Raw genomic sequence first — 23,240 nt, 5'->3', positions numbered from 1 at the left:
TACTGCTAATTCAATAAAGAGAAATGATCACAACTGATGGTTATTGACTTAAATGCATTGCTTATCGTTTGTATAAAAGGCCAAGTGTTCCAGATATTTGAAACAGCTCTTAATACATCATTCACACTGCAACAGTCCATTTTCTGCATTTATGGTAGAGTAAGTACATGTCTAGATGTTAATTTGCCTTCTCCAGGTCTGTTTTATAACTGTAGCTTTGGTCAACCATAGCTTCTTAGAAAATGAGCTTGATTTCTCCCAGATATGGCCAGAGAATTCAAGCAGCCTTGTAATAAAAATCAGAGAAGACATTCATACATCCAAATCATGCATTTTAACTCTGTTTGACCTGACTTACGCTGATTCGCTCTACCATTCTTTGAAACAAAAATATTTACCTTATTCTGTGGTCTGTGATCTGAGGGGTAGGGAAAATGACCTGGGATCAAGCTTCTGCTACACAACTGGCCTGTTATTATCGAAGGGGATCTATGTCCTTTCGAGCAGAGCTGATGCTGAGCTAGCATTACCCTTGATCCCAAGTGTCAGTCCATGGAAGTTGATAGTAAGCATGAAGTTGTTCAGCACAGAAATGTCAAGCACTCTTCAGCAACAAAATGGTGGTTCAGCACCAAAATTGTGGGATGGAAAGAGGGGGATGACCCTGAAATGCACATGTGGCAGTACCAGTACGAGAATGGAACAAAGAGAGGTGCATGAAAGTTATGGTTCAGCTCCTGCTAGACTGGCCAGTCAGTCCGAAACCATACCAACCTGGGCAGTTCAACCATACCCTCCTGCCTTGGAATGAGCCTTAGGCACACACACAGCTCCACAGCTCCCTTCTGAAATAAATCCCCTCTGAAACACAACCTGGAAGGTGTTTAATGACTTGAATTTCGCCTGCACTTGCACAAAGGTGAGACCTTGCAATGACAGAGCTAAGACCCCAAATTCTCTGAATGTTTAATGAAATACTGCATGTAGTTAAAAGTGAGTAATAACCAACATCTCCATATTTGGAGTACATGCAGAAAACACACAAACTCAATCCTGAGAGCCTGTTAACAGCATTGCAAAGAGGGGGATAGCAGCTTCAGGTCAGGAAGGACGATAGGGCAAGGTCTATGAAGTGGCACATAGCTTAAGAGAAAAGGAGGTATCAAAGGTAAATCCTTTTCAAGACAAGATAGGAATGGATGAACTGTTGATACTTTAGTGAGATTATACACATGCATGCAGTTGCTTGCAGTTTAGACATCTTACATAATTGTCTCTGCTTTGCTAAGCTGCAAGGATGCAGCTCCAATACATTTCTTGGGAGTCAGCTTTCGACTTGGGCTTGGAAAAACGATGATAAATGAAGATGCAAAGTTCAAAGGGCAGTTTAGCAAATCACCAAAGTAAGAGCACATGTTTAGCATGCTGTTCTAAAGCCTTCCATGCTCCTACCTTTTCCAGACAGATGCACTGTTTCATATTAAAATAATTATCTAGGACGTTTATGAACAAGTTTGGGAAAACAAAGGTCTCTTCTGTTACCATATAAGGGAAATCAATACTGCTCAAAGTAGGTGGCAACAAAAATGCCTACCTGCCTCCCTGGGGTGGTCAATGACCCACAAAACCCCAGAACAACCCGAAACTTGTCAAACCCAAAAAAGTTCAAACTTTAAATTGTAATGAAATTAAAATTAAACACTGAACACAATAACCAACAGAATTTTCTCTATGCAGACACATGCAGGGAGCTCACGGTTTAAACACTACATGTTCCTGCATACTTTGTGTTAAATGGGTATGGGAAAACAAGAATATCCCAAGTTCTTACCATCAAATGTCAACTTGCTCAATTTGCTCCCTTTCCAAACTATAAGCATCTTTATTTTTCTGGAAATCAACAGTATCTCTGCAGTCCTACAGTAATTTAAAAAGAAAATCCTACAGCAATGCAAATTTAACATACACCCACACCAGGTCTACAAAGATCTAAGACATAGAGAATGCCTTAGGACAGCAAAGAGACAGCAGATTCCACAAACTGAACATCTGTCCCAACAGAGGAATCAAACCAAAGCAAAGCAAAGACCTATCTGCCTATCTGCTTTTCCTTTTTTTTTTTTTTTTTTTTGAGGGCAGGGGAAAGAGAAACAGGTAGGGAAATGTGGAATGGCAGAAGGGGCAATCTCATTAGGAACAGGCCTTTTGTCCACAAGATAGTCCTAGAGGTGGGACTGAAAATAACCTGGTAACATCTAAACCTACACAATGTTAAATGCAGAGGAAAAATGCTGCAATTCAGCAGCAAATTATGTGATGCAGAACAAAATGCTTGATACCACAGCTGCAAGTATGATTACTTAGCTTCTTGCTTTTAGAAGAGGAAACAAAACTGCATAGTTTTGAGTATTGACTTTTAATAGCTTGTTTCTCATAAGGGAACAGGGGATGTTTTCTGTTTTAGAAATACAGGTATCAGTTGATCTTTAAATACAGCCTGCTCCTGCCAACAGGTCACGTACATGATTTATTTGGCTTCAGCTTGTTTTTATGCATTAAGCAACTTTCAACCTTCTTTTGTCATACAATATATAGACAAATTTAAGTACAGTAATAGTGTAGGTATTTTACCATCTTCACATTTTCTTGACACACTGGACAAAGCGATACACATCAGTCTGCCCCCAAGCCCCGGGTTCATTCCAAGCTTGTTGAATACTGCTTTCAGTGGCACATTCAACTTGCTCCAACATTTAATTTGCTCAATCTACAGAAACAGACCCTTTGGGAATATCAAGAATTATTTTCAACTTTGTCCAGTGACATTCAAATACTCAGGCAACTACTGGTAACTTTCATTTTATGGTTACTACAGATGTTGCACACTGACAGGAAAAAGAAAGTTTTAGAACTGGACAAGCTACAGTAATCTAGATTTTGGTAGAGGAATTACATACAAAAAGGGGGACTTTATATATAGTTTTCAATCTGTAGTTTCATTTTTCAAAATAAAACCTGTATATATAAATGGATAATATTCAAGATCTGTATAACAGTTGCTTTCTGGCTAAAACAATATGTTTAGACAGAATCTCACTTTCTGTTTTTCAGTTCAAATATACTAGCCAGTCCAGTCCTTTGGGAGAAAAAAACTTCTATTTTTAAATCCTTCAGGATCCATCAGATTCACTATATGGTAATGACTTTAAACTTATACAATATATTATGAGGTGAACTGAAGGGGTTTAGGTATCAGAAGTACTGGTCTGGGTGCAGTAAGCCAAACAGCCGTTTAAACATGATACTACAGCTGAAATAAGTCTCTGTCAGAATAAAAACCAACATTCATAAAAACAGCAGCAGCCATCAATAACATTCACAACTGCAGGGATCTTTACTGTGTGTGATTTTGCATTTTAAGTAGAAGCCACAATAGTTTAAAGCAAAATTTAAAAAAATATCACTATAGTCTTGAATTTAATAATGTGAATTGTCACTCTTATAGCTGTTGATAGAAGTGTACTAAAAAAATTTACTTAAACATATGAATTTAAGACTTTCACTTTATTCAGCAAATTGGTTTATTTACACAATGGGGGAACGCTGGTTGAATGCTGTCAATGTAATAAAAACAAATCTAACAGAGACAATACTGAACTCTCTCTATGTATTCATAGCAGAAATGACAAACTATTTCCTTACCTGTATCAGGAACATCAAGCGCAACAACGGGACAGTATCATAGGACACTGATTTAACAATAAACCACAGAGGTCCAGTAATACTATGGCAATTTACTCATGTATTTACTGACTTTAAAATAAAAACATTAAAAGTCAGCAATACCCAGTATAAAGTTCTGTCAATTATCAGAGTCAAACTCTGATGAGTAAGTCAGTAAAACCTTATCAGATCATCCACAGTTCATAAAGTGACATGAGTTGCTTCAGACCACCAATATAGAAACAAAATTGATGAAAACAGATTACCCTCTAAAAGGCAATGATGATCTGATAAGGGTTTAACTTAATGGAAGTTTAAAAAAAATAAGAATTGCAGAGCACAGCCCCTATTAGAACAAGCTAACTTTCCAACTTCAAAAAAGACAAAAAAAATTTGAGAGAAAGAAAAAAAAAAAAACCAAAAACACTTCAACATGAAGCTACCATACAAAGTTTTTGTTTGTTTTCCTTTTTTTGTTGTTTTTTGTTTGTTTCTTTTAAGAGTTCAGAGTTGAAATTTAATCCTGGCTTTTTAGGGAGAAGGACAGTTTTGGCCTAGACTTTCCTTTGCCCAGAATAATTTTTTGCTCTTCCTTTTGCTGACGCTGTCTCTCTTGTTCTAGTTTCATCCTCTCCTCATGAATCTTTCTTTGTTCTTCAACAATTTTCAATTGTTCTTCAGCCTATATAGGAAAATGGTAAAATTTAGGCCAGCATATTTTGTAGTCATAAAAGCAATTTACAAGTCCACATTAACTTGCAAACAGGTCGAATCCTGCATAAGTATGTAAGCAGTTCCACCAGAGCTAGGTGCCACAGCTGGTTTCAGTGAAACTACTTATAAAATGGTTATTTGAATTGAGTTTAGAAGAAACACTGAGCACTTTCTACAGCTAATGTATTGAAATCTGGAGTGTTTACATGCCGTGTTCTTCAGCATTGCTCTTCAAACAACACATTACATTTTAATTAAAGAAGACATTAGATAAATACAGAAGTTGTTCCAATACTTGTCACATGTAAGCTGAAGTAACATACACACATAATGAAGCCACAAGACCTTCAGGCCAAGGTCTCCCTGCTCCAAAACCCATCTAAAAACCTGTCCTAATCCCAAACCATCTTCACCTGATTTGCAACTAGTCAATCCTCACATTGACCTATAGTTCTTACAGCTCTCCCAGTGGAACTCTAAAGGTGATTATTTAGTTCATTACATCAGTCAATACCTTAAATTTTCCCTTTGTCCTGTTTCCACCATAAGAGGTTGAGAAAAGGGTAAAACAGAATGAAATCTAAAGCAGATGTAGTTCAAGCAAAAATATTTAAGCAGCCTCATTTTTATATAAAGAGGTGTAATTACTTGGGCAATTGTAACTGACAGAGTTCAATCAGGGTTTATAAGCAGTTTAGTTTGTCTTATCATCAATTGATTAGAATCAGCTAAATCATATTGAATGTTTTCATGTGGCAAGCACCTGATTTAAAAGGGCTTGAAGATCAACATAAGTTACTTTCATAGCTTACACATCTTAAGCTTATGCTGAAAGTCCCTTTCAGCACTTCTACATCAACACTATACTAGACTCAAATCTAGTTTGCACTTGTCCCAGTCAACAAAACAGAATTAGTCACACAAAGCTGAACATGTTTTCAAACTTACTCCAACCCTTCCCATGAGATAGTCAAAAAGTACTTTTTAAATTGTGAAGGCAGCCATCACCCCTCTAAATCAACTGCATCCAAACTATTTTACCAGCCTAGTGTTACTGCTAAGGATCTGATTTTTATGCTCAGGGGAAGGACAGCAATGTTACTGATGGAACCAGCAATATGCAAGTTAAAACTCTAGAAAGGGTCGATTTGTTTATTTTAATTGTGTTACAAATTTGGCAGAGACATCTGTATTTCCCTACAGAACAGTTAACTACACCTTCACATACCAGTTTAGCTTGTGCTTCTGCAATTTTTCGATTATTCTCTTCTAGTATTCGCTCTAGTTCCTCACGCTTTGCACGCTCTTCTTCCTAAAGGGGAGGACAGGGCAAGATGTTAGTAAAGTAAAATACTCATTTCCGCATGTTCACTAATCTTTCTCAGAATTCTTTTGTGAACTGACTTAAAGTGGCAGCTTTACAGCCACCTATTTTGCCTCACAACGGTAAACTGTGCAGACACTAAAACTGGTTTCTAGCGCTCAATTTACATCATCCCGCCCAGTCCAAACAGCAACCAACTAAACCCTCCCTAATCATAGAATCCTGACAATTTATTACTAGAATTTTAATATCACACAAATCAACAAGGACAACTACAAAAACTGGATAGTATTTACCAAATTAAAAAGTAATATAGAAAATATAAATAAAGTGAATAGTTTGTCTCACCAATTAAGTATACCTACGTATTCTTTACCTATACTCCTTTAATCAGCATTAAAAGTTGAATATTTACTGTCTTGTCCAGTGTCCTGCAGAGTGTGCTCCTCGGCTGCCATACGCGCCAGCTTCCTCTTTAAAATGATTTGTACTGTTAGCTTGGCAATACCTGCATCAGCAGCTCAACCATTTATAAAGAAACAACATACAAGGAAGGCTGAGCTGAGGAATGCAGATGTTTATGGTAAGAAGGAACAAAAATATGTAAATCATTCCTAAGGCAAACAATTAATAAGAAAAATACATTTACTGTTAGTGAAAAATACAAATGGTAATCCATACTTCATGGAGCTATGGGCTTCTTTCATGGGGAGAATGGACTTAACATTCAGTATTTTGACAATTTTAAGACAGCTGAAACTGTCTGCAGTATGAACTTGGAATTCAGGAGTCCAGGGAAGGCAAGATCAGGAAATAAAGCCTTGTAATTGTTGTTTTCTTGGTGAATTTTATGGAACTCTGTTATGCAACTCAAATATGAAGACTGCGTGAAAAATTTTGAAGTGTTTCAGTTCACATAATATATATCCAAATTATTTTTATATTTGGAGGATTTAAAGTTAGCCAGAGGTTTGTGTCTGTGTAAGAAAAAAAAGTTAATACGAACAAAGCAAGCATATGAAAACTTCTTACTATGACTAGTAACCAGCTACTAGCTAGCACACTTCACTCCAGGCATGGAGGTTCATTCTGCATTACAAGGAACTGGTGGGACTTCTCCACATGACGACGATACCAAAAATACTTTTTTTTTTAAAAAAACAAGTCATCCATCTAATCAAATGAAAACCTCTAAATATGAAGAATTTTCTGACTATGAACATGTAAATTCAACTTAAACTCTTTGATATTAAAGTCTGAATTTGCAAAAAAAAGGATTATTTATTTATTCTTTTTAATATTTATCATAACTCCGCATTCCATTTGTTTCCATTTAATTTGATACTATGTGACTGACAAGTCACATCTAGTATGAAGGGGAAAGCTGCATTGCTACTGTCTCTCCTTTCATAAGCCAATCAAAATATTAATTTAAAATAAACTGTGTAGGACGTCCAGAGTGAAAAAAACATTTGACACTTATGACTATTTAGCACAAATTTCCTCTACAGTTTTAAGTTTGTCTTGAAATTTCTGGATCCTGGAATGATTGGTGCAGGCAGGCATCAAAGCCTTTAGTAGCAAATTACTGTCTCACAGAAAGACATTTTCAGCTTCTGCTCCAGCTGCTGATTAAAAAACAAAACAAAACAACAAAAAAAGGCCCCAAAAACCCAAGTCACACGTTCAGCTTGACTTCAGACAAGGGCAACCTGCTCTTTTATAACTTCTAGGGAGAAAAAAAGGAGTTGTTAGTAGTTATTAAAAATGGATATAATGATTTGGACAGAGATCCTTCGTGAAGACGTGGATGGGCTTATGCTCGAAGTCCCAGAATTAGTCCAATGTATGCTCAAGGAAAATGTTCATTTTAAATGAAGAATAAGAAACCTATTTGTTAAAGACAGGTACTGCAGCTCACTGCTGGACCCTGCTTTTTGCCTGGCTGAAGGCAAAAGCCTCTTACAGTCTAGGTAAACATAATGAAACAAATGAAGGATACATAATTACATACTTTTTAATACCCTTCCCCAAAATGAAAGGACTGCTGATAAATCCTGCAGCCATGGCAAAAGTTTCAAACAATTCTGAAATATGTAGGTCAGTTCCATTAAGAATCAAGTATCCTTGTTCAGGTTTTAGGAGAGTAACTGTTTAAATATCAGTGAGCTCCTCTGAATAGGCTAGAAATTAAGTTTCGCAGCAATGCAAGTTTATATGAGAAGGGAATTAGATTTGCTGTATTCCATCTCTTTCTGAACCGAACAGGAGGCACAAACCGACACTGAAAGTTTTGCCATGGACTGTCTCTACTTTCCAAACGACCGAGCGTTACCTCTCTGGCTTTTTGTGCTGCAAGTTCAGCTTGTCGCTGTCGCTCGAGTTCTTCGAGCAACTGTTTTTCCATGATGCGTTTAGCCTCCTCCACCCTGCGGAGAACCTCTCGCTCAATCTCATCCTTTCTTTTCTCCAACTCTTCCTCTACGCGTTTAGCTACAAGTTCTTCCACCCTTCGAGCAGTTTCTTCTTCTATGAGTTTCTCTTCAATTTCTTGTTGACGACTGCAAAAAGCAAACATGAGGATTACATTTTTAATCTATGTTGGCACTGAGACAAAATCTTTCAACACGCATTATCAGCAATGCTACTGAATAACTTTTACACATAGATTATATATTTAAAGAATATTTTGCCCTACATTAAAGAAAGTGAATATTCAGGCAATCAGTGCTCCTATCACAAGGAATCCATTCAGACCATTCCATATTTAGCATCTTTCTATATAACAGATTAAAGTGAAGACAAATTATTATCAACTACTTTTTAATCACAATTAGGAAGGAAAAAAGAGAAAAAAAACCAACCCAAACCAACAATCACAACAACATGCCCCCCTCCTCCAAAATAATCCAAACCCCACCCAACTTTGACTATCATTCACTCTTTAGGAGGTTATATATGGTCTCAATTTTAAGCCACATATGGCAATAAGATCCTGTAAAATCTTGCCTTAAAACCACCACCTTAGAGGCACCAAACTATCCCCAGTATCTTAAAATAAAAGACAGAAGATATAAAATTTGTGATTTCAGTATTTTACCTAGAATTCCAGGTGTTATACCTGTAATCTAGTTATCCAGTAATTTACCTTAACGGATTTCAATAAATTTCAGTAACTCCAGCTCTTAACTTTTTTTATTGCAGGACTCTGTTTCTACCATAATGATCCAAAATAAATTATATCAATACCAAACACTAAATAAATCCTTGCAAACTGCAGCTTTCCATGTTCTGAATTTTGGAAATATTTTTCAAATGTCTTTATTTTAGTTGAGCAGTAGTATTATCACTTAGCCTGATCACTGTTTTAATTTTTCATTAAAAGAGATACAAAAATACTAGGCAAATTTGCAGGTTAACTGCTACATAAAGAAAAAAAGCCAGGTAGTAATCACAAGTACAACATGGCAATTAGATATCCAAGGATGAACACCCATGAATACTCCGTATTTCATGTAGTACTATTTATCTGGAATTATTATGGGCTTTGGGGAGAAAACTCTTGGTTTTAAACCAAGATATTGATATTGAACTTCTGTTTCAAATACTCCATGAAGCACAGAATAATCTTATGAAACTTTTCTTCTGGCCTGTCAGCAATACAAATCCAGGATTCAGAAGGACAACTACTGTTGTAATATCTTAATACCCTGTCATTTTCAGAATGTTTGCATTTTTCTATCTCATTTGGAAAATCTTTCCTAATCTATCTTATTTGAAAAACAATTAATTAAAAAAAAAGTTACATAATTTACAAACTTTTAGATGACCCAAGGCACAACTTGCAAATATGCAATAGGAGATGATGAAGTATGGTTGACTGACCTAAATAAATATGGGAAATAGAAAGGTGAAAGGCTCCAAATATCCCCATATCATATGTCATCTTTTAAAAAGTGTACTGAACTAAGTGTATCACCTTCAGTAAATAGTTTTGGAATCCTCAACTCAATCATTTGGCCAGAGAAGACCAATTTTAATCTTACAATCCTCAATGAGGCAGCAAATTTATCTGGGAGCACATTAGACCAGCGTTCGTTTTTCCAAAATGGACGCAAAATATCTTGAAGTGATTCTTTCCAGAAAAAAAGTCCCAAAGAAGCACCAGGCAAAAAAAAAATCTAGATCACTTCCAGGAAAATGCATCAACCGTACTCTGTGAGTATATCTCCACCAAGCTATGACCCTTTGAGGACAAATGTTTAAACATCCTTTATATACCAATTATCATTTTTTTAAAAAAGGATTCCCTTCCCTCTTACTCAGCAGTGAGTGCTCTCACCATCCTGAGCCAATACTGCTTAGTACACTTAAGAGGCTTGAATTCTGGAGAAATAAACTGTCATTAACTTCATATTCTTATATTTTATTAAATTATCCTAGCTTTACATTTAACATCAGGAAATCTAGAAAAAAAGTAAGCTAATTGAATAAAGATAGTGTATAGTTACAAAAATACCATGACACTCATCTCTGAAATAGATTTTCAAATATCCTCAGCAACCGATGACACACTCAAATTAAGCACTGTGTCTGCATCTGTCTCATCCTTCTCACTCCAATAAACTCCAAATTTAATTAAACCAATCAAATGTATTTTTAGACTTATAGGCAATGATATTACAATGGCTTAGAACTTATTATGAAAAATAAAATTATAAACACAGATATAGATCTCAATGATTCATTCTGTAGTATAGCAACTATTTTTTTTTTTATCACATGAATTTTATCATTTTGTCATCCTTGCCTACTGAATTATGATTCCAAAGCAACGGGTAAGTCACTAATGTAAAAAGCTATTTTTTGTATTGTCCATTTACTTCTTAAAGACTAATTTTATGAAATCTGCAGCAAAGACACCACTTACACTTTACAATATTTTTGAGGGAAAAAAGTCAAACTTTCAAGGCAAGAAAATGAGCACTATAGGAAAGGGCTGAAGTTAGGCTGTGTACTGAGATTTGAACAGGACATGAGAAGAACCAAGTCAGTTCCAATCCATAAGCTGTCCACTAATTCATTCAGTCAGAAAGGAAGTACTTCTTTCCTTATCTAACGTGAATCTATACTAATACACGCAACACAGTTTACAGACTACTTACTAAAATAACATGATTTTCTACTCTAAGTTTCATTGCTTTTTATTTTTAAAATTTAAAGTGTATTGCAGAAGTATCATAATTCCATACCCAATCTTTTCTAATATTGATTCTTTCTCAAATGTCTACTATTCTGTAGGAAGTATTGCTGGAATATCATATTCCTTCTATACAGGCTTCATGAGCTTTTTAAAATTTCAAAGCTAACTTACGTAGAAAATTTACTTACATATGAAATAAATCAGCTCCTAAGTATAAGAATAAACTATTCATTCTATTCTCAAATTGTTAAGCACGTTCCAGTTTTTTATTGTAGATATGCAGAGAGTATTTTTTCTTAATTTAGGTACTGAATAAAATTCTGAATCACATAACTAGGATCGGTATGTCAAAATATGTCAATTTTCACAGGTTTGTGTAAGTTTTTTACTGTCAAAACTCTGAGGTGAGCAAAGGTGATTATCTTCAAACAAAAATGAAAGTGACAGCTTTGGGTCACCAAGCTCAACAATGACAACTAGTATTTCCTGAGACCCTTATGGCTGAAGTAAAGCTCCACCTGAGAGTTAACAGCACCACTTAGCTTCATACCTACAAACAAGTGCATTATTTCTGGATTAGGTGGTCCAATGAGCAAGGGTAGTACTCAAAGCAAAAGAATCATCTGATTACAACTGTTCAATCCATTCTTCTCTCTGCTACATAAAGGTCTGTTTCATAACTTTGTATGTTGCTAAACATATTGATGCACCACCATCGTTAATTAAAATAGTATTTATATCTGCAAACTTAATAAATAACCACACTCCCCATAACATAAAACTGAAAAAAGGGCAAGGTTTCAAATGAAACAAGTCACCGGATCTCACCGTCCCATTTGGCAAGAAAGTAATCCCACAGTGTTAATATAACAGCTGCATAGTGTTTCTTGAAACCCTCACTCGAGCAACTCCAGATGCCTCCGCTCGACGCGTAACAAGCTCCACGCCACGGAGGGGAGGGGCGGGCGTGTGGCAGTGCAGCACAAAGCCTCAGGGGCGCTGAGGCCTCCGCCGCACAGGGAAGTTTAGGAGCAGCGCAGGAGGGAGAGACTTGCGACGGTGGATGGGAAGCGGGCAGAGGCGGCCGAGAGGGAGGAGGCGTGCGGGGGGCTCGCACCACGAGTGGGCGGCTCCTAACGCACCTGAGGGAGCCGGGCTTTGAGAAAGGGGCGGATGGCGGGAAAACAGGCATTGGTCAGGCCTCAGCGAGGGCCCCAACGCCCGCACCCAGCCGCAGGCGGCCCAGGCCCACAGGAAGAAGGCGCGGAGAGACAGGCACCAAGGCACCGAGCACCTCCCTTCCTCCCCCATCCCTCACCAACCCCCTCGTCTCCCAGCGCAGGCCCGGGGCTCACATTTTCCGCTGCCGCTCGAACTCCGCTTTTTTCTCCTCCTCCTCCCGCTTCTGTTTCTCGTCCAAGCTGCTGCGCTTGCTCACCGTGCGCCCGAAGATGTCGATACGGTCGGGGGGGGAGGAGGCGCGGTCGCGGTCCCGGTCCCTATCGCGCCGGGAGGAGGGGGCCGTGTTAGAGCGCGAACGGGAGCGGGACTCCCGGCGCCGGTTCCGCTTGCTCTCCCGGGACTTGGAGCGCTTCCTTGCCCGCTCCTTTTCTCGGGAGCGGGACCGCGATCGGCTCCGGTTCTTCTTGTTGTGCTTGGAGCTCTTGGTGTGCTTGGAGCGGGACGAGCTCCGGCTGCGGGACCGACCCATCCCGACAGAGGAGAGGCCGCGCCGGCGACCGCTCGACCACCCCCGCCCCCTTTGCTAGCGGCGCCCGGGAGAGGTGCGAGGAGTCTCTGCGCGCATCAGCACCTCCCGGGGTGGCCCTTCGTCTTCTCTCGTTCCTCCGCTTTGCGCTGCGAGGAGAAGGAACAGGCCCCGGGAGCAGGACCGAGTCCGGACGCAGCCAAGATGGCGGCCCTCGCTGAGCAGTGACTCTCCTCTCCCGCCCCACAATGCACCGCGCCGTGCTCGAGCCGTTCGCTCCCCTCCCCGCCGCCTCCGGCGCCGCGCCGGAGGAGCACGAGAGCACTCGGCAGTATTCGTCAGCCAATGGCGAGCGCCGCGCCGAGCGGGGCCCTCGGCCGCGGTGGCGGCGAGCGTGCCGGCTGAGAGGGTCGCCTCAGAGAGAATTGCTGTGTTTCTTTTAATTGAAAGTTCTCTCAAACATTGATTGTTTTCTTTTTGTTTTGTTGCGGGGAAGAGATGGAATTATCACTGCAGATCACGGAAGTTGCGAAAAACACTTAGAGCCCCCACTAAATGGTGAAAATAAGTTTTTGAATCCTCTGTTGCACCACTGTGATGACCTACCCTTAAAGGGAAGAGAATCACTAGAGATTCTTAAATGCTCATTGTTCGAAAGGAACGACAAAATTCAGAGGGGTCGCAAACAACCAGAAAGTTAATCAGTGAATTACACACTTGGCAAAGAAATTAATATGTTAGTCCCTGACCTACTGTATAAGAACACGGCAGTGGGTGTTGGATAAAGGGGCAAGGTGAAAGGGAAGAGAGGAATTAAGGGGGGAAAGATAAATTACAGAAAGATGAAAAAGAGGTCATGAGTCCTGGTTCCTGCGTCGACCCAGCTGCGGGGATGTCAATCCAGCTGTGTCGGGCTGGCCGATGAGATGCCCAGGGTGCTAGGGGTCTGTTTCCTGCAAGTTTGTCTCCAGCACAGGGAAGTGCTGTCTCGGTCGTATTTAAATGTATTTACCTGTAGATGTTATTGCCCATTGTTAGCTACAGGTGTGTAGGCATAGGAGAGTATGAACTCAGTGGTATCCAGGTCAGGCAGAGAGTATGAACTCAGAGGTTCTGCAGGCATCTGTGTTGGATGTTTTTATCTCAGTTCTGCCATGTAATTGTTAGTTGTTTCTGTTACAACAAAATTTGGAACTGGCGTTATTCTTTCTTTCAGTAAACTGGTGCAATCTATAGATAGTTAACCTCATTCTTTACTTTGAGCTGCAATGTTAGCTCCTTGATATCTTTTACAACTTGTGTGTTTGGTTTTTTGTTTTTTTTTTAATAGGTCCGCATTTTTTTAAGTACTTTTACTAAGCTTGCAAAGCATTCCTTTAGCCACTGGGCAAAATCCAATCTCCTAAAAGGTCTTTTCTATTAATTCATTTGTTTGACTTGCCTTTTTTTTCTTGATGGAAGACTTTCCTATTTTGAAATTCAATCTATTTAGTACCAAAAATAAATAAAATGGAGGCATCTTTCTTACAGGTCAAGTAACAGCAGAGTAATGGACATGGTGAAACCTGCACGGCAGGAATTCCAGTGCCAAAGGCCCAGGGCACTCTTGTTTGTCCCTAGCCTTGGGGAAGCTCATGCAACAGGTAACTAAGGAAGTCGATAATCAGACCTTTTAGCCCCTGACCGGGTAGGTGAGTTTCTAGCTGGCACCTTTCCTGCAGCAACTTGTCTACAAGTGTGTACTGGAGCTTTTAAATTCACACAGTGCATCAGGCTCTGGATTAAAAAATAGATCATAATTTTTTTAGTACTACATATCATATTGGATGTACCAAACTTGACCTGAAATGTAGAAGGGAGAAAGGGGCAGAATTAATTATTTTACAGTCACTTATAACTATAAATGAGATTTTCAAATATTTATTATAAACCGAGTTTTCTCCTTGGTAAGTCGCTATAACCTGGGCCTGTATTTATCGTTATTTTATTCCTGTTTAGTAATATTCACTCATCAGAGCTATAAAGTGTAATATGCAATATTTTATGAGAACAATTGATTATGATAGATTGTTTAGAATTAAAAAATTATATAGATGAATGTAATATTTTTCCCCAATCCATTATTGAATTGTTCTGTCTCATTTTTTTTTAAGTTTCCAAATTAATATGAACACAAGTTTTTTAATACCTGTAATAGCTTAAGGTCATTAGTCGATTCACTTTGTTATTTATGAGGACTAAATTCTAGTACTTCTGGAAAAAGCTCTTTGTCTTCTTAAAAAATATGTTCCTAATATTCCTAATAGATGAAAAATTAGTTGAACATTTCTATCTATGATTTCTTTTTACTTTAAAGTTTGGTAGTTGTTTGGTTGCTTGGGGTTTTTTTGTTTTTGTTTTTTTTTTTTTTTTTTGTTTATTTCTATCACCTTATATTTCCTAGCTTAATAGTAGTAAAATAGTAATATTTAAGTTTTTTTTTCACACTGACATTATTACAATTGATATGGAATTACCATACCAAAAGGAACTTTGTAGTAAATACTTAATATAAAAACTTTAATTACATAATTTAATTTCTTGTTTTCAATTTGTTAAAAAAGATGGTAATTTTCCTTGTCAGTTTCCTTTCAAAATTTTCAATATTTGATCAAAGTAGTGCAAATTTTTGGTGGATTAAATAATATTAGAGGTTCTGAGTTTTAATCCCATGTGTAAGTACATGTTTTATTCCCAGTTTGCAAACCATACTGAATTTTCATGCACTCTTTTGTTTTTGGATTTTTTTTTTCCATGTTAATGTATCTCAGTATATTAAAATGCATAATTTGCTTCTTAAAATGGATACCTTGTAGTTGGAAAATACCTTATTTGACAGCCAAATGGTGGTGTAATTAAAGCACTTCACCCTTCTTTACCTTAGTTACTGTCATCACATGAAATCTCTCAACCCATAGGCATTTGGGGGTAGCTCCACAGAGATACTGTATTCTTATAATCTCCAGATTCTATCTGCTCTCACTTGCACCACCACTTCTGTCATTAGCTGGGTCAAGAGGGATCTTGGGGATTAAAGGTGGATTATTTTGGCTTGTACTAGTGTGGCACAGCTGGATGTGAGATCTTTGCAATAGGTCTAAAATAGAAGAACTCTGGAGGGCAAGCAGAGAAAGAAAGCAAGAGCATAATAGGATAAGGTGTTTGGTATGTAATTTGCTGTCATCTGGTATTGTCTGCCTCACAATAGTAAGAGGGCAGAAGAAGCAAAGAAGAGCTAAGGAAAAAAAAAGTGATTTAAACATGTATTGGTTCTTTCAAAGTAGCTGTTTCAGCCAGAGTTTATTACAAGGTCAGAAACTATGAATACAGGTGGGGGGTTTTTAATTTTCATTTTTTTATTCTATGTGTCAGCACTGGGAATCATGTCACGGAGATCACAGAAGAGGTACAGGAGTAGTAGTTGTATCACTTAATAAATTTTTAACAATTTTTTTATATGTAATGCTGGAGTTGCTTGTTGTGCTTATGCATTTTCTGTCAGGTGCTTTGTTTGTCTTTGAGCAGCTCTGTGGAGTTCTGAGCTGCTAAGCTGCAGAGGTAGGGAGATGAAACACCCTGGCAGAACTGGAGACTGGCAGAACAGCTGTGAGGAAGGCATGGCAGGAGCATGGAACAGTTGTCAGAAAGAGAAATACCCTTTCTAAGACTTGAGAGAATATGTCACTAAAGCTCTGCTTCAAAGGACTGTTAAAAAAGGGAAAACACTTTAATTGAAAGAATGTAGAGGAAATGCTGTAAAATGAGAAATTAAGTAAATGGGAGAGAGTTTTCACATTGTACCTATACAGGAAAGTTGAGTAGATTGTATGCATAAGTATAGTTATTAGGTAAAATAACTATTTTCCTCTTTTCCATATGCTCAGATGATAATCATGTCCTTGGAAATAAGCAATACTGTACAGAATACTGTTGAAAGTGTTTGGTAATTTGAATATGCAAAAAGGCACAGCTTGAGTAATCAGGACTAGTGTGTGTGTATATATGATATTCAAATTAATTTAAAACAATATCTAGTTTCTTTCCCATGTGGATTTAATTTTAGAAAAGAAATAAAATGGCCAAGCTATGATCAATGTGGGAATTTAGAAAAAAATACAATAATTATCAGTGTCAGAGAACATTTTATTATTTTTATGTAATCCCATTAACCACTTTTTTAAGATTTGGACTACTTTTTTTCTGTCTACATGGAAGAAGGGAAGGAATGTTCATTTGTATGCTTTGTTTGCAGTGCCTAGTATATTTAGGTCCTAAACAAAAGCTCTTGAATGCTATTAGAAGTGGTGAATATAAGTTTTGATCACAACTTGAGGCACTAATCTGCAAACCATAGTGATTCATAGTAATGCACTTTTTTCTCAGTATTTTTTTCAATATCATTGATACCATGTGAAGTATGTACATTTAAGATCACATGTAATTATTTATATATGGACCTATGTCTTGGTCCATCAAAGTTTGGCAATAAAAAAAATTCAACCAACCTTCCAGAGAAGCTGCATAATCACAGAGCTACTTTAACTCTGTTGGTATGCTCTTACTTATCTGAAAGGTTTCATAGCAATTATAGTGTTGGTATGTGCGACTAGGGATTTAAGCCAGTCAGCAGTGAGTTGAGGTGTCATCTGAGCCTCATGAGGGACTGATCCAGTGTGAATACTGGGATAATGCCTTTAAAAGAACCCCAAAAACCATGAACAAAACAAACCAGAGTAGCAACAAACACTATTATTCAAAACCAGGTTGCTGATGATTCAGTGGTTAACATAGTGGTTAGACTAGTTGGACAAGCAGGAAAATGGGATTCAGGTGTGTCCTCATTCATATCAATGTCTCTTCCTTCCCATGACCATATGTTAATCACGAGGCCAATGTCTAGGCTGGAGGAAGGTGAGAAGGGAGTTAGGGACAAAGTTCCTCTCTGTGTCCTCACAGATTTCACAAAATAGAAAATGAATGTTCAGTGGCAGGAGGCAACACATTGTAACTAATGTCAGTGGTACTCTGGAAGGGGCAGAGAAAGTTGGTCTGGATTTAAGTCTATTCAGCAGACTAGTTTTGAATTTTGTTACATAATCATGAGAAAAGAGACAGGGCTAACCCTGAGAGCTGGATCACAAAACTTGGCAGGTGCTGTAACTGCTTGGGTGTTGTATAACATTTCCCCTCCCACGGCAGCTGCCTTTCAAAAGGAGCGAGCCGTGTTCTGTTCTTCAAAGGCTACTGTAGGCACCGCCCTCAGGAGAGGACTCCCAGGTTTTGGCTCCTGAATGGATGAAGATGCCACCTTTGTGGTGCTGACTCAGACACCTTGGCTTTAAGAGGGGCGACAGCCACACCTCCTTGCATAGCACTTCCTCTTGGCTTGGTGACTCCTAGTTAGCATGTGTATTTGATGAGTTCGTAAATCATGTTTAATTCTGAAAAAAGTATTTGGATTAAATACTGGCTGTGGAAGTTTTATATCCAGAATGTTTTGCATATTTTATCTGTAACCATGATTTTTCCTGTTTTGTTTTTTTTTTTCCCCTGCTTATTTATTTAAACACAATAGTATCTCTCATAGTACAACTTTTTATTTTGCATGAAAATGACTGTGAGTGATTACTTTTTTTTTAAGTAGTCAAGAAGCAACTTGTTTATGATAAAAATAGGGTAGCAGGTATGGAAAATGCATCTTACCTACACTTCACAATTAAATTGGTGCTACCACAATTAATGGGAATTGACCCTGAAGCATTATTTAATGTTTACAGTTATTCTGTTAAAAATTTATCAAAAAAAAGTCAGATGAAACCTTTTTCTGGTTTTTTTTTTGTTTTGTTTTGTTTTTTTCCTTCTAATCACCATGTAAAATGATGAACTTTAAAACCTGCTCATATTAGAGTGGGCAGAAATTGCAGTTATGCTTACTTAAAAAATATAAGACATGAGCAAGCCAGTTTAGCAGGAAGTCTTCTGAGTGCCAGTTTCTGCCTCCTGTATTCACAAAAGTAGTGCCTTGTTTTGCAAGTTGATTTGTTAATTAATTTCCCTGACTTGTTAGGTTAAAGGAATTAAGTTTTGAGGCATGATGCAATTTTATTGTACAGTTTCATTTTAACAGAAATTTTACTTTTGAAACTTTTTGAGAAAAACTCACTAGAATGACAAAAGCTGAGAACCTGTACTTGTAGACATCTTTTTTAATGATCTGAAGAGTAATAAAATACTAAGGAGGAAATAGAGATTTTGAAGTCTATTCTTCTGGGATTTTTCATTTGAGTGTCTCTTCACTCTTTTTGGAAGATCAAAAATACTGTGGCATATGTTATTTTCTTCTAGTATTGTTCCTTATGTTTTATTCCTAAATTATATCAGTAGTAATTGTCTGCAGATTTTCATCATTTTTAAACTGCAATTATAGCAATTCTGCAGGTCAAACTGAATAGTATTTTCATGAGAGATCTGCCTGACTCGTCCCCGCTGATGCCCTCCACAGAGCTGTAACCATAACTGTGACTTCAGCAGTACTGGAACAGGGCTGTCCTGATGATTCACAAAGCTCTGAACACTGGGTGCCTTCAGCATGTGTAGCATCCAACCCACTGCTTACATAGTGTCCTGCCACACTGCACACAGTTACACACTTGGTAGTGTGTCTGCAGAGTCTCTTTCATCGCTTTCAGCCCAGCTGGGCACTGATTTCACAAATGGGTTTGGTTAATTTGGGTCTAAGATGACACTGCGTTAGAACAAAATCAGCTTCTAAATACATGGAGTATCTACTGCCTAAATGTGCAATTCCAGAGGTATACCCAATATCATTGTCTGTGGGGCTTCCTGACAGGGTTTTGTGTTGATGTACCAGTTTGGAAAAGTTGTTTTCACATTTCTATCACAGATGCTAACTATGGCTTTAAGAAGTCTCAGGATATAATCTCGGTAATGTGGGAAACAAAGTAAACGTGGAATAGAAAACACATTTCCTCTTTATGTCTTACCTGCATTATTACCAGCTTTTGAATGCATGAAACATATGCTTCTATTGTTTAAATCATTGCAATGTGTAGTGTGGTGGCATATTTGCATTTGGACAGTTCTCTATATTTTGCTTTGTGTCCTGTTTTTGGAGATGGGGAAGCAGCTTAGGGAAGAAGAAAAAGCTGCCCATACAATGTTAAAACATTTGAAGAAATACCATGTTAAACACCACTTTTTAAAGGCAGGTACTGCTGATTGTGAATAAGAGTGGCAGAACATGGTTGTATGGATGACACAGTGAACAAATCTACAACATTTTAACTAGAAAAAAGTCTTGGTTCTGCTGTTGAAGCAAATCTCTCAAATACCAATTTGATTTCATTTGGAGTGGTCTCAAACTGGGTGAACTAGGTTATTTTTGGATAAGGCTAAGTCTAAAATAAAAAGTGAGATATGGTACATTCTGTTTGAACATAAACACTTTTTTTACTGTGAGGGTGACCCAGCACAGGATGTCCTGGAAGGTTTTAGATAGTCATACTTGGAGATATTCTGGGCAGGGTCCTAGGCAACCTCTTCTAGGTGGCCCTGCTTGAACAGGGCAGATTAGACAAGCTGACCTCCAAAGGTCCCTCTCAGCCTGGACTGTTCTGTGTTTCTGTGGTAGCTGATGATGTGTTCTAGAACTCTCTCTGCTACTGGGGCTGCAGTCTGCAGGACTAGTCTAGAGCTAGTGTGAAGTAAAGCTTTTGCCAAAAGGAGGTCACATGGGCAACAAGTTTTCAGCAGCCACTGTCTTAGTTCACAGACTTTTTATTGCAAAGCGCTACTTGCCAATGTAGTAACATCACGTAGAGCTGAGTTAGCAAGTCCTTTGGTGTTGGTTTCTGTGCTCTGGAGCACATAGGGCCAAAAAGGCCAAAAGTTGACACAATTACTTTATATATTGGATCTGTACAGACATAGCCCCTTAAGATACTTCTTTTGCAGGCTACAAGACTGTGGTATTTGGCTGCCAGCACCTGATAGATAGGCACCAGGCCAATCTAAATGTGTATAGCGTTGGAATATCTAGTTAATCTGAATGTATAGACTTTCCTGCTAGTTGCTTGATGACTTAGCACATCCTAGACTCTCTTCATTTAGCTCCATGTTGGACAATTATGTATTCTTTATGGCTTGCCAAAACTAAGTAGAAGAAATTAGTAGGGGAAGATAATACTGAGGTTGAATGGCACAGAAGTCATGGGGAGAGATGAAAGTATTGCACTAGATGGTGGGGGAGGATGTATGCAGCCTAGGGTTGGTATGATGAAGGTTCATCTGCACACTCAATTCTGGAGCTCCTGCTGTGTATATTAGGCAATGAAATAATGCACTGACATGCTCTGACTGCTCAAAACAGGACTTCCAGGGCAAAATGCCATCCATGCTTACTCACCCTGCTGGATAGCATTGTCTGCAATTCTTCTCAGGCTGTTTCTACAGGTATTCAGTCTTGGTGGTGCAGAGAGACCTGTAATTCTCTAAGAAGCTGTACTTCAGGAAAAGGTGACTTTGCTGTATCTGTATAAAAGTGCTGCTGCAAAGAGAAAATGCGAACAAAAGTCTGGAGCTTCCCTCAGGCTTGGAGCCAAGAGCAGGCTTGCAGCTGATTGTGAGACATCTGTCATCAGCAGGAGCTGCCAGTAGTGGAGCTGGGGGCTACAAATGAGAATGACAGAGGTACATGATGACCTAGTGAAAGAAAAGGATTTTCTAGGACAAAGGGTAGTACATGATAAGAAGGCAAAATCAACCACGTAGAGGATGATCAGGTGTGTGGTGGGGGTTGGAGGGGTAACTAAAGCAGACAAAATCACACCAAGATACAGGCTGTGAATGAGCAATATTGTGGACAAATAGTAAAAGGCATGTGAGAGAAAGGAAATAGTGTGGTGGGAGAACAAGTAAGAAATTAAGAGCAAAAGAGCCAAGAAAAGAAGGACGAAAAATCCCTGAAAATACTGTGTTAAGGGAAGAAAAAAAAAACCCACAAAAATGTATATATACTATATACATTTATGTACACTTCTTTTCTCTATGGTCTGTTGCTAATACTGTCAGAATGAATGTTAAACTGTTCAAATGGAATAGTGTCTGAGATGAATTCTCTTCAGCTGTACATCTCCTAGGCAAATGTGTGAGAACTGCTGATCTGTTCATCTTGTTCAGATCACATGAATGTGAACACAGCAGAGATTTGACTTGGTGTTCCTCTCTACAAATATAGAGGGGAGAAAAAAAAAAGGAAAAGAGAGAGCCTTGCCTGGGAAGAAAGGGAGGGATCCCATTATAAATGAGAGTCATACGACATCCCTTCTGGAGATGTGTTGAAATTTCCCATGGGAGGAAGAAGAATAAACAAAGGTCGGTATTACTAATAAAAGAAAAATAGTTGGCAGCCAAGGGAACAATAATTATTTGATCACAGTGTTCTACAAAGCTAGCAACAGAAACAATGCCAGTTAAAAGCAACAGGCCAAATGCATCTTGCTTGCAACCACCCCTACCTGTTGTTATACCAGGGTCGTTTGCCTTACCGTTCTGAGAGCAGTGCTCTGCCAGGAAAATAAATAAGTCCTGACTTTTCACCTTTGCTGCTTTACTCTTCTTATGACCACAGAGTTCCTGAGGGTTTATTGTGTTTGACTTCTCACATTAGAAGCTATTGTGCAGCAAGCAAGGAGTAGCTATTATCTCTGCTTCACAAATGAGGGACGGAGCCTGCAGGAGAGCAGTGCTTACAGCTGCACAGCTTATGGCAGGCAAGGGACTTTGCAAATCACAGGCCAGCAGCTTTCTTTGCTCACTTTCTCAGGTGACAGAATCAGTAGTAGAATATTAGTACTGGGAGGGCAAGCAAAATATTTTTTTCTTGAGCAGTCAGGTTTACCTACCGGGAACTAAATGAACAGAGCTTGCTATGGAAAAAGAAAATTTAAAAAAAAATCCCCAAATCATAACTTCAGCAATTTCAATAGGAGATCCATATAGCCTCAAATATATTAATAATGACATACCTGTTTGTGTTGCAGCAAGACCCTATTTAAAAGAAGTGGAATTTCATTTTAAGTTTAAACTGGCAAAACCTGTTAATGCCAAATTGTAGCAGCCATTGTTATTTATCAACAGGTAGGTGTATGATGAGCTTGACAAAAGGAGGCTGTGCAATGCTCTGGTCATGTTTCCAGCCGGCCTGACAATGTGGCCACAGCCCTTACTCTGCCCTTCCTCAGAGGTAACCTCACAGAGTGGCACCAGCTAGTTTAGCTCTGTCATGCTGCAATCAGTTCTGCATTCTCAGTGATCTTATCTTTACTAGCAGCGTGTAGTGATTTGTGGGAAGGTTTGTTCCTCGATCACCAGGGCTTACATAAAACCAGCGTGCTATGGCAAGTATCACAAGTAGAGCAATGCTGACAGTGACTGAGAGGCAGTACTCCAGAAAGAGTCCAGTCTAAAGCTGCTGGGAAGATTGTGTAACATAAACTCAGTCCTCTGGG

General features: G+C 38.6%; 1 protein-coding gene and 1 long non-coding RNA gene across 3 annotated transcripts; one reads left to right on the top strand and one right to left on the bottom strand.

Moving 5' to 3' along the window:
- Positions 1-3,545: 3,545 nt before the first annotated feature.
- On the bottom strand, positions 3,546-13,004 carry ARGLU1 (arginine and glutamate rich 1). Of its 2 annotated transcripts, none has more exons than XR_015284416.1 (4): positions 12,320-13,004; positions 6,177-8,322; positions 5,666-5,749; positions 3,546-4,405 (listed from the first exon to the last, which is right to left on the bottom strand). XR_015284416.1 is itself a non-coding variant. In XM_086880734.1 (4 exons), exons 1-4 carry the CDS (start codon positions 12,673-12,675, stop codon positions 4,241-4,243), a joined length of 831 nt encoding a protein of 276 aa, XP_086736860.1. In that variant the 5' UTR covers positions 12,676-13,004; the 3' UTR covers positions 3,546-4,240. The 2 variants fall into 2 exon arrangements, 1 of the variants encoding a protein (XP_086736860.1); XM_086880734.1 differs by having other exon boundaries at positions 8,097-8,322.
- Positions 13,005-13,016: 12 nt separating this feature from the next.
- LOC147654080 (uncharacterized) lies at positions 13,017-18,955 on the top strand. Its single transcript, XR_015284417.1, has 3 exons — positions 13,017-13,230; positions 14,203-14,315; positions 16,237-18,955. It is a non-coding gene; the product is annotated as an uncharacterized LOC147654080 (long non-coding RNA).
- The last annotated feature ends 4,285 nt before the right edge of the window (positions 18,956-23,240 follow it).

Source organism: Cyanistes caeruleus, chromosome 3 (assembly GCF_971803275.1).
Source record: "Cyanistes caeruleus chromosome 3, bCyaCae1.hap1.1, whole genome shotgun sequence".
Classification (NCBI taxonomy): Eukaryota; Metazoa; Chordata; class Aves; order Passeriformes; family Paridae; genus Cyanistes; species Cyanistes caeruleus.
Note: the sequence above shows the minus strand (reverse complement) of the source record. Positions and strands in the feature narration are given on the sequence as shown.